The following is a 10,009-nucleotide window of genomic DNA, read 5'->3' on the forward strand; positions in this document are numbered from 1 at the left end:
TGAGGAAATTTATTGAGGGAATTGAGTCAAACTGAAGGGACTGTTCTCTTCTTCTTGGAAAATGAATATGGATTGTAGCCTCCTATTTTAATTAATTCTTCATGGCACACAAAAGGGTATGCTGAGCACATATGTTGCCCCTAATGGGCCCTGCTGCCCAGATCATTCAGGTAGGAGGCTTGCAAGATCTGTGTGAAATTAGTTTCCCTCAGGATAGGCAAGCATTCTTCACTGTTCCAAAATAAACTACACAAACTTTATCAGTGTGTCTGACTCCTCAAATCTAGGAGCTAGCATTTGTCTTAGAATGTCAGCTTTATTTTTTCTGCAAATCCTTGGTGGAAATACTCCAGGTAGCACAAACATGAGAGTTGAGCTCTGTCTCAATTGCTAAGAAATGTATTTCTGGGGACATTTTTCCTTGTTTTTAAAGTGTAAAGGTTTTCTTCCAAAAAAGGGTCTTACTTAACTGCAGAATATTATAAAAATGAAAATTCTGAAATGCTGACAGCCTAACATTTGTACGTGTATGCATCTTTCTCTTTCTCCCCCCCTTCTCTTTTTCAAATAGATTTCTTCTGTTCAGAAGAAGAGCACAGATCTAGGACAGGAAGAGATTGTGCAGCTGTGCATGAAAAATATAAAATGGGTGGAGGATCTTTTTGAAAAGTTTGGCGAACTCTTGAATCGTGTCCAGCAGAAATGCTCATAACAAAAATGTATCCCAAATCTCACATTTTTCTACGGCACTAACCTGGTGGAACAGAAGGCTCAGAGAGAGGCTCTGATTTCTTTTACAATGCCAGACTGCGTTCTTGTTCGTAGCCATTTTTATTTCTCTTTATGGAACTTTGTGCCTTGGCTCTTGCTAAGGAAAAGTGATGCTGCCAAGGAGATCAGTCCTTTGGAGATGGAACTAAATGTAAACCTAACCACATTTTTAACCTGAAGAGTTATTTTCTATTTTGTAAACTATTGGATAACTTAGCTTTATTTTCAGAAATGTTTTTGACAAGTGATAAAGCATGCACTACATATACTTTTTTCTTTATTGCTAAAAAGATAGCAACACTTAAAATACTACAGATTTTTCCATCCCTGACTAAGCAACAGAAAAGTCAGTGTTGGGGTGAACTAATTTTTACATGTCTGGCCACCAAATTTAGAGTTTGTACATTTTGTGAACAGAGCCGGAGTGATATCAGCTTCTGCATACGTATATTGCCATCATAAAATCCAGAAATGTCATTATGCTTTATGGACTCCTTTTACTATTGTCATGTTCAGGAGACTGAACATGGAGTTGGTGCAATCCTATGACTGCTTTTTGTGTCAAATTATATTGTAATGAAAGACAATGACCTTAACTATTTTCCCTGTTTTGAAGAAAAAGAATATTTTCCTTTATACTGTGTTTTTTTTTTTCTTTTGGAAAAAAAAATTCAATTGTACATTTTATCTCACTAATAGTTGTATTTTTCACAGAGAAAATATTGTGGTTAAAATTGTTTCATGTATCTTTGTAATACACTTTCCATTGTTTTCAGTAAATCCTATTCATTTATATGTTGATTTCATATTGTAAACTATGTATCTCGAGGTAACCCTTTTGTTTATACAGGTTTGCTTCAGTGTTAACCAGAATAATGCATACTAGACTAGTTTTGCTTTAAGTGTAGTTGTGTTAGACACTGCAATTATTTTCTGATACGTGAAAATAAATTTCTTACTAAACTAGCACTTGATTAACTGAGAGTTTAAATGAAGAGCTACTACACTTTATCTTCGTCAACAAAGATTGATGATTGAATAGACTATATGCAGTGTTAAACACAGCTTACATATTTGTTTGTAGAACTGGCAGTTGCAGAGCTGTTCTCTTTTTGGTGCCTTTCAAGTCTTCAGACATCTTTGTAGCTTTTTTTCCCCTCCAGTTTGTTAACAGTTAGTAGTGCCACTAGTCACACTCAGACAATGAATGTAATGGGCTCTAATCAGGGGAGCATTTTCTTTAAATTTGCCAACAGAATGCCTTACTGAGTCTTTCAGAATGGATATGTACTCTACTGGCGTCCTAAAAAAATAGTCATGTTGGTCTTCTTTCAGATAATGCAGAAAAAAAAATTCATTCCTTTATCTTTTCACTGCCACTGAGTGCCTTAATTTCAGCCAAGAAAGCAGGGTTCACTATTCATTGGCCAAATGAAATAATGTTCATTGCCATGTGACCTTTTTTTCCCCCGTTACCTGTTTTGATCCTATTTAGTTGTGAAATATTCATTAGACCTTAGAACTATAAAGAGTTTAATGAATAGACGTGAAAATGAAATGATTTGATCTTGACTAATCAAATAGATGTTTGAATATTAAAGTATGTACAGAATTTTAGCTGATTAGTTTTAGAACCTTGTAGGATGTTTACCATATTTCCAAAGCTTTTCATCTTTTAAAAGCAATAATTCTCCTTTACAGTTTGTATGCAGACTACAGCGAACAGAAAGGGGTACGTGCCCGTGCCTTTTTTAAAGCCTCTTCATAGTAGTTTTGCTTTAAAAAGGGAGGTAACTCTCATGTCAATAGATGCATTGTGCTACCGCCATGTTTACTATAATCAAGGAGAGGAGATGGGTTTTGGCTTAGGAAGAATGTGCAGATTGTTGGAGCAATCACCAAGCTAATTAATTTTCAGAGTGAAAGGAAGGGTAGGCGCAGGGTTGAAGAGTTGCTATTGTTTCAGTCCTACTGTGTTGAATCTGGTAGGAGCTAGAGTTTATATGGTGAAACCAAACGAAGTTACCAACGTCGGTAGCAATCAGTGGAGATTATTTTAATGTAAATATGCACACTGGAGATACAAGTAGAAATGTGCCTGGTATACTCTTTAATTGATAGTGGGGGTTCCCAAATCTACTTAGTGTATTCCTTTATTGGTGGGGGTGGTTGGCAGTGTGTGTAGATTCATGAGGGGTGTTTACATGCCCGCATTACAGAGTTCTGTTGTTGCGTTACAGTGATATGCACAGCACAGTTTGGGAATTCCTAATCTGTACTTTTAAAAATGATTAGGATGCAGACTGAAGGAACAATAAAGTTGGCTCCCTGATGGTATAGCGAAGAACTTGTCGGACTTTGTGTCTCTCACATACCTTCCTAATATGACTATGAAGCAACTAATTGAGAGAGGTCTCTGTGCTTTCTAAATTATTTCTATACTGCTACTGTATACTTACTCTGGATTTTTGAGTCTAGAAGTAGCTTTGGGAAGCTACTTGGTTTAATCCGAGTCCTTAGAAGCTGAAAAAAGAAATGAGAGGCTTTTGGAGTAGCTTGTCCATATTTAAAATAAGGTAATGTTAGTGTTAGCAACAACCACTTAAAAAAAAATCCAAACAACAGACAACTGGCCAGGATGCTCTGCACTGCCATAGAAGGTGACCTGGCTTATTTTTGGCTGGTTTATTTCCAAGGCCAGTTAAAGAAGCACTGTGCCTGTAGAAGACAGGAAAAAACTGTCTTGAATAAAAATAACTACCCCAGACTATTAAAGATGAATATAATGGAGCTTCCATCTTTGTCTTGGGCTGCAAAAATGGTGGCTGGATTACTGATTTACCAAATTAGAATAAGTAAAACATGGAACTCTCAAGTGTGTTGAAGGATCATAAATCAAAATAAAGCTTTGTTAGTGGGATTGAAGAGATTTTTTATACTGAAGCAAACTTAGAAAAAAGAAAATGTACAAATTACTTTTTTGCACAAATACTTTGCTTTGTTTTGTTGCATTTTAGATAATTAATTCTGCACCCACACCTCAATCTTTTTTTCTTTTTTTTTTCCCTTGAAATAACAGTGAGGTCTTCATCCCTTACCATTCTGACAGTGGAAATTGAGCACTCATTTGACTGCGAGAGAAGATGCACTAGGAAGGAGCAAAACCCTCCTTAGACTATGAATTAGTGAAACAGAAATTAAAACAATTGCATGATGAATTATTTGGGTTTTTAATTCCACTATTTTTTTCCTTCTGTATGGCATCCCCATTTACATTAGGCTTGTTTTTATTGAAATACAGTATTTCTCTTAAAGGCAGGTTTTCTTTGAGATGCTACTTTCCAAAGTTTTGCTAGCAAAAAATCAGAGACAAAATTGGATTGAAAAACTGTTTCTGCAAATGGCTAACGACTTTAGGGTCTTTGAAGTTCTGTGACGTGTATTGTATTCATATATTGTCAAAATGATATGCTACTTTTTAAAAAGTCAAATCTTACAGGCTGTCTTCCAAGTAAATGATTTCCATAGGGAAATATATTTTAAATATTATTTAAATATTTACTACTATTTAAAACAATTTTAAAACAGAAAAGCTAAAACTATGGTCACAAAATGTCAGTGTGTCATCAACCGTTTCTTATTTTGTTGCCAACACTTGACATTTGGTCTCCCTTACCCTGTTACATATCTGTGCATTACACAATGCACGTTCTGCCATATCTTATTGTTTAAGCTAATATTAACATGTCATTGTTAACAAATGCATGTTTTTCTGCGGAACTCCTCTACATATGGCAAAATGAAGCTAGGGCTAATTAAGAGACACTTTATGCATTCTTAGTCCAGATTTTCAGGTGGTCCGTAAATACAATGTATGGAAATGTGAAAAAGGACGGTTTTGTACCATTCATGATGTTATTAACTAAACCCATTAAAGTGAAAACACTTTTTAAACAAAAGCCTTATAATGTTTAGTCATTTATTATTAAAATATTAAGTCTTGGAAAGTTAGATTGTTGGAAAAAAATTGGCGATTTAAACTACATTTTCGGATCTCAATATGAAGAAACACAGTTCTAGAGGTTGGGATTTTTTCATTATATTGCATGGGTTGAACATGTCTGGTTTATCTTGTTTTTTACGTTTATGGATTCTAAATGTTCTGGATCAGTTTTCACAATATATCTGCCAGATCTTAAACTGATGTGATAAGTGAGGAGACAGATAACTGGGATGAGAGAGAGACTATTGCTGTGATTCAGGTGGTTTTCAGCTATACTATTTTCTTTTGTTCTCTTTCTTGCTAAACTAGAATATCATCTCTAGGTACCTATGGGAAAAAATGGTGCTGTAGAGGGTTTTAGTATTTTTTTCTTTTTTTTTTTTTTTCTCCTCCCCAATTATGATGAATTACTCTAGATATTCTTACAAATATTTTTGCAGCACGCAGAGAGCTGAAGTCCCATGCTGTGGATATTGGCCATTAGATACATGGAAGGCCGCCTTTGAGCCACTTATTTGCAGAAAAAGGTGAATCTGAAAGGCTGGAATATTTGGTTTTTAGTGGTCCTGTATAAGAGCTGCTTCCCAAACCAAGATGTGTCTAAAATGCGACATTTGCCTATGGAGTTGATTGTTGTTGTCTCCAAAAAACACTTTGGGAAGTGGGTAGGCACAGAGAATGTCCCATTGCGGTGTGGAGGCTGAAGCTTTTGATACTGCGTTCCAGATATAGGTTATAATGTATTAAGGATTTTTTTAAAAAAGAAAGGCAAAAAAGTAAGAAGCTGGATGTATGCAGCTTTTCAAATGAGAACAGCAGTTCCTATTATCAGCAATTTGTTGGTAAGTATCGTAGGCAGTCTAAATAACTTGTTCTGCATTAGCCTTTCCTATAGAAAACCTAACAAATCTTTGTTTCATTTCCAGAAACTAAAGAACAGAAAACTATCTTAAAATTCTTTTAATTTGGTCTCTTATAAGAACACTGCAATAAATACAGAGAACAAGCTATTTATAATGGAGAAAAATAAAAGGTGAGTCAAGGAAAACAGCAAACAAAGAGTACAGCCCTACAAAAGTTTGTCATTTTTCCTGGGTATGTCTTACATTTCTGCCCAGTTCCACTGGGCTACTTCTTTTGTGTGCGTGTTTAGTTTTGGTTGGGTTTTGTTGTTGTGTTTTCGTTTTGGTTTTTTTTAGCTACCCGATGCGCAATGGAAGTGGCAATAACAGCAGTGCCCATGAGCAGGACTGAAGGAGCAGCTAAGGCCCTTTAGGAGAAACAGACTGAATAAGGTGGGAAGGCTCCTGTGTATGTGACGGATCATATAGGAGGACTGTGAGGGAGGAGTGGGAAGTTGGCAGAAAAGTGGGTCAGATGTGGGAGGACTTTGGAAAGGCTAAGGCTCAAGGAGCTTCTGGAGTGTAGGTAGTTGAGGAGCAGAGGGTGTAGGAGTCAGGAGTGGTCCGAGTTAGGGAATAGCTTCAATTAGGCACGCTGCAATGGATACACTGGATGAAAAGCAATGACAAGCCAGCAAAGTGATCTGGTGGCAGGTGGATATTCCTAGCAGAGGGTCCCACCAGAGGGCTGTTAGCATTTTTGCCACACACGATGGCTTTAAAAGATTAATTCAGTCTAGTCCTAATTCTGCCTTTTGTTTTGCTGTAAAAAGGAGGTTTCTTCAGTTTTGGAAAGCGTGGGTGCCAGTATATCGCTGCAGACAAGCAGTGGTTTTTCAGTGCCTCTTACTACAATCCTTTTTTGAGCGTGTGTATTAATGGACTGTGGTTCCTACTGGGGTCATCCTGTATTGTCAGTGCTCCAACAAGTATGAGGAGAGTAAAAGCCCTTTCAATAAGTATTTGTGTTGCAGTCACCCAAGACAAGAATTTTTATTTTATCTTTGCAAATGCAGGTATGTCATTACAAGTTTGGCACTTACTTCAGATGTCCATGTGAAGGGTTAAAAAAAAACCCCTACGACTGTGTCGTAGCATGAGTGGATTTTTCTCTGAGTGTAGAGTGTTTGAATTATGATTATTCCAAATAAAACCAAAAAATGCTACAGCCCTGTGCAAATTGTGACTTTGACATAGCTAAGGAAATTTTTTGGCAACAAGTTGCTAATATTTTAATTAATCCAGTCAGGTCTTTTACCTTGATGTAGAGAAATGTGTGTATGGTGAGTGTACACTGAACTGGCCATTAGAAGGGGGGCATTCAAGTAAGTGCACGTTAGCAAGAATAGGAGTAATATGAAAATGTGAGAAATGCTAGCAGTAAACTAAACTGTTAAAATTTCCATCCAGTGTACAATTAATATATTAACTTCAAAATACTATAACTGAGTCCTCATGGAACATGCTGAGCAGTTAACTATTAATCATGTAGTTTGTGTAAAAGCTTCAAAATCAAAGTATTTATCATCTTCTAGACACGCTGGAATGTTTACACACAGGAGAATTCGAATTGTGTATCTGATCCTGTGTGTGATAAAGGTTATAGATGGTAGCAGCCACTCTTGGCTCCAGTTACTATTTTTTCATAGGTGTTTTTGGTTCAAATTATGATTAAATTAAGTCTCTCTTTATTCTACATGTGTTACTTGATTTTAAACTATGTCATTGGTAGTACAGGCTGTAGCCTTCTAAGACTTCCAGGGCTTGTGATAGCAAGACATTTTAAGTAAAATTACATTGTTTGTTATCATCCTCTCCTTTCTAACTGTGGTGGCTGCTAGTGTGATTTGTCTGTGTATTATTTGTATCATGTATTTTTCCTGCGGCAACAGAAGGTAAATGGTATGATAATTGAATGAAAGCTGAAGCATCAGTGTTTTATCATGTGGTTACGTCAAATTGGTAACTTGTTCAAAGCTCTGGGTGAATAAGGTCTTGGATCTGTTCTCTAAGTAAAGCAGCTTTGGTGGGTTCTGAAACCTCCCAGATTTTTGTTGTTGGTCAGCATGTAGAAATTACCATCCCTACAGCTTTGGTAACAGCACAGAGTAAGTGAATGCTTTTTATTTGCTTTAGTGCAAGGTCCAGCAACTTTGTTTAAACAGCCAGAGAGGTAGTTTGACCACAGGCAATGGACTTTGCACTAAAGGAGTTGAAGAGAAAGCTGGCGTGTTGTGTGAGAATTCAAGTGTCGCAATTCTGGAACCAGCTGGTAAAAAAAAAAAGGTAGTAAGACGTGCTTGTGCTTGGCCAGGGATTGTTATTTTCTTTTTGATGTGAACTCTGCAAGTTCTCTTTTGGTTTTAGTTGGGGTAACAAGGCTCTCTGCAGGGTGCTTCTGGGGCTGTTTTCCCATCCTGAACTGTGGGCTTGGCAAAACATGGCATAATTGAGTTTGGTGGCACCAGCACATTGTACAGTAATATAAAAGGTGAATTACAGATTCCTGCTTGTACCGTACATGAACAATAAGCCTGATCCTCTGCCCTAGAACACAAGCCTTACACTCAGCGTAAGTATAATGGGCATGTAGCTGTTTTCTAAAGAAGCCAAAACAAATGGTCAAAATCAGGGAATCAGTTAAGCTTGGCAAATCCATTTAGAGTTCTCCCCTTTTATCTATCAGCTCCTATCCCATTAAGCTGGTGCCACTAGTGGCTGCTTACTTTGGGAGCAGAGACATGAAACTTGTCCCCAGTAGATCAGTGTAAGTTACTAGCTCACCATGCTTCAGCTGGAAATCACTGCTCATTCAGCTGGAGCCCCACAGGCTGACACAGTTGTATGAGACAGTGAGAGCTGCTCCCCTAATGACCTACCTAAAGCCTCTTTCAGTAGTAATACAAGTTAGTGAGTTTGGTTTTGTGTTGCAATATATAGAAGTTCACATTCAGTCAGTTACTGCAGCTCACCTGAGAAATGCTCTCCCAGCTGGGCAGATAGTAACTTTCAATTATTTGTGTCTGATTGTACTTGCTCATTCTGGTTGAACAGGTTTCTGGTGTGTAGATGACAGTGAGTCCGTACTGTTCTGTGAGGAGTCTTTGACCAAACAGTGTTGCTAGGATCATGCCATCCTGCGCACCTTTAGGCCTGCTGTAATCCATCTCTGGTCGTAATATATAATAATTCTTGGAAGTCACAGAGAACTTCCACAAGAGGAAAAGTTGAAAAATCCATTTAAGACAAAATGCCTTACTGTTTATTAAGATTGAGAAGCAGAGGCCTGTCCCTGTGTTTTTGGTGACATCGATAATAGTCTTTGATCCCTGTACGCTTCCGTACAGTAGGCTGTGTCAAGTAATTCTGTTCTGTCTCCAGTTCGCTCCCTTTCCAGCCGCTGTGTGTGGATTCCTACTCAGAGTGCAGTGTGTTCCACCGGAGGTCAGTGTGCACCAGCGCAGGCTCGGCACGTTGCCTCCCTGCCCTTCACTTGCCATTGCCCTGCTTGACTTGGTCCCGCAGCCACATTGGTATTCCAGCCCAGGAATGGAAGGACTGCACTCCTCAACAATGCACCCTTTGTCAATTCAGTCAGTCATCCAGAAGCTTCTGTCCTGGGAACTTGTTTATTGTTCCAGTCTCTTCAAAAATGCAAGGGTGGAATCCTTACAGATTTCGCATCGGTATAAAATACTGGAGATTGCATTTTGGGAATACATTGTACTCTTGCCCAAGCAAGAGTGCACCTGCAAGTATCCTCTCTGCGGTGGGGCAGATGTGGTTGGTATGGGTTGAATTTTGCAGGATGGCATCACTATGTCCCACAGAACCTACTACTGCATGATCTTTTTTAATTCAAATGTAGATGGGAAACGGGGACTAAGCAGAGTGGATTTGTGAATAACCTGCTCTGCATCTTGAGGGAGAGTGTCAGTCCTCTGTAACCCATGGAGTTCAGCCCCAGGCAAACCTCTCGAGCTCTTTAGTACGAATAGCAGAACACGTTACTTAGTAATAAGGCAGAATCACCGTGGGAGTTCTTTCAGCTTCCTTCATATCTGTCTAGCATATCAAAAAGCCTTTTGCAATCCAATATTGTATGTATAGATGTTCATTTTCTTAAATGTGATACTAATAAAGGTGGAAGAGAAAATTTTCTGGTTTTTACAGGACAGTTTCAGTATTAAACACATACTGGACTTTGTATATTCATGCAATGAAATAGAGGGGATTTGATAATGTTATGATAACTGTGACTTAAAAAAATAGTAGTTTCTGTAACTGAAGCTGTTGATTTTCCCTTAGATGAATATCTTTATGTGACAGTGAA

At 37.9% G+C, this 10,009-nt stretch overlaps 1 protein-coding gene across 3 annotated transcripts in view; it reads left to right on the plus strand.

The window, feature by feature from the left end:
* The window catches only part of QSER1 (glutamine and serine rich 1), a 47,345-nt gene extending 42,615 nt beyond the window's left edge, over window positions 1-4,730 (plus strand). For all 3 annotated transcript variants that reach the window (XM_054199331.1, XM_054199332.1, XM_054199333.1), the window contains one exon: window positions 572-4,730. In XM_054199331.1, the coding sequence (XP_054055306.1) occupies window positions 572-712 (141 nt within the window). In that variant the 3' untranslated portion in view covers window positions 713-4,730. The remainder of the gene's footprint in view (window positions 1-571) is intronic.
* The last annotated feature ends 5,279 nt before the right edge of the window (window positions 4,731-10,009 follow it).

This window comes from Rissa tridactyla, chromosome 4, assembly GCF_028500815.1.
Source record: "Rissa tridactyla isolate bRisTri1 chromosome 4, bRisTri1.patW.cur.20221130, whole genome shotgun sequence".
Taxonomy (NCBI): Eukaryota; Metazoa; Chordata; class Aves; order Charadriiformes; family Laridae; genus Rissa; species Rissa tridactyla.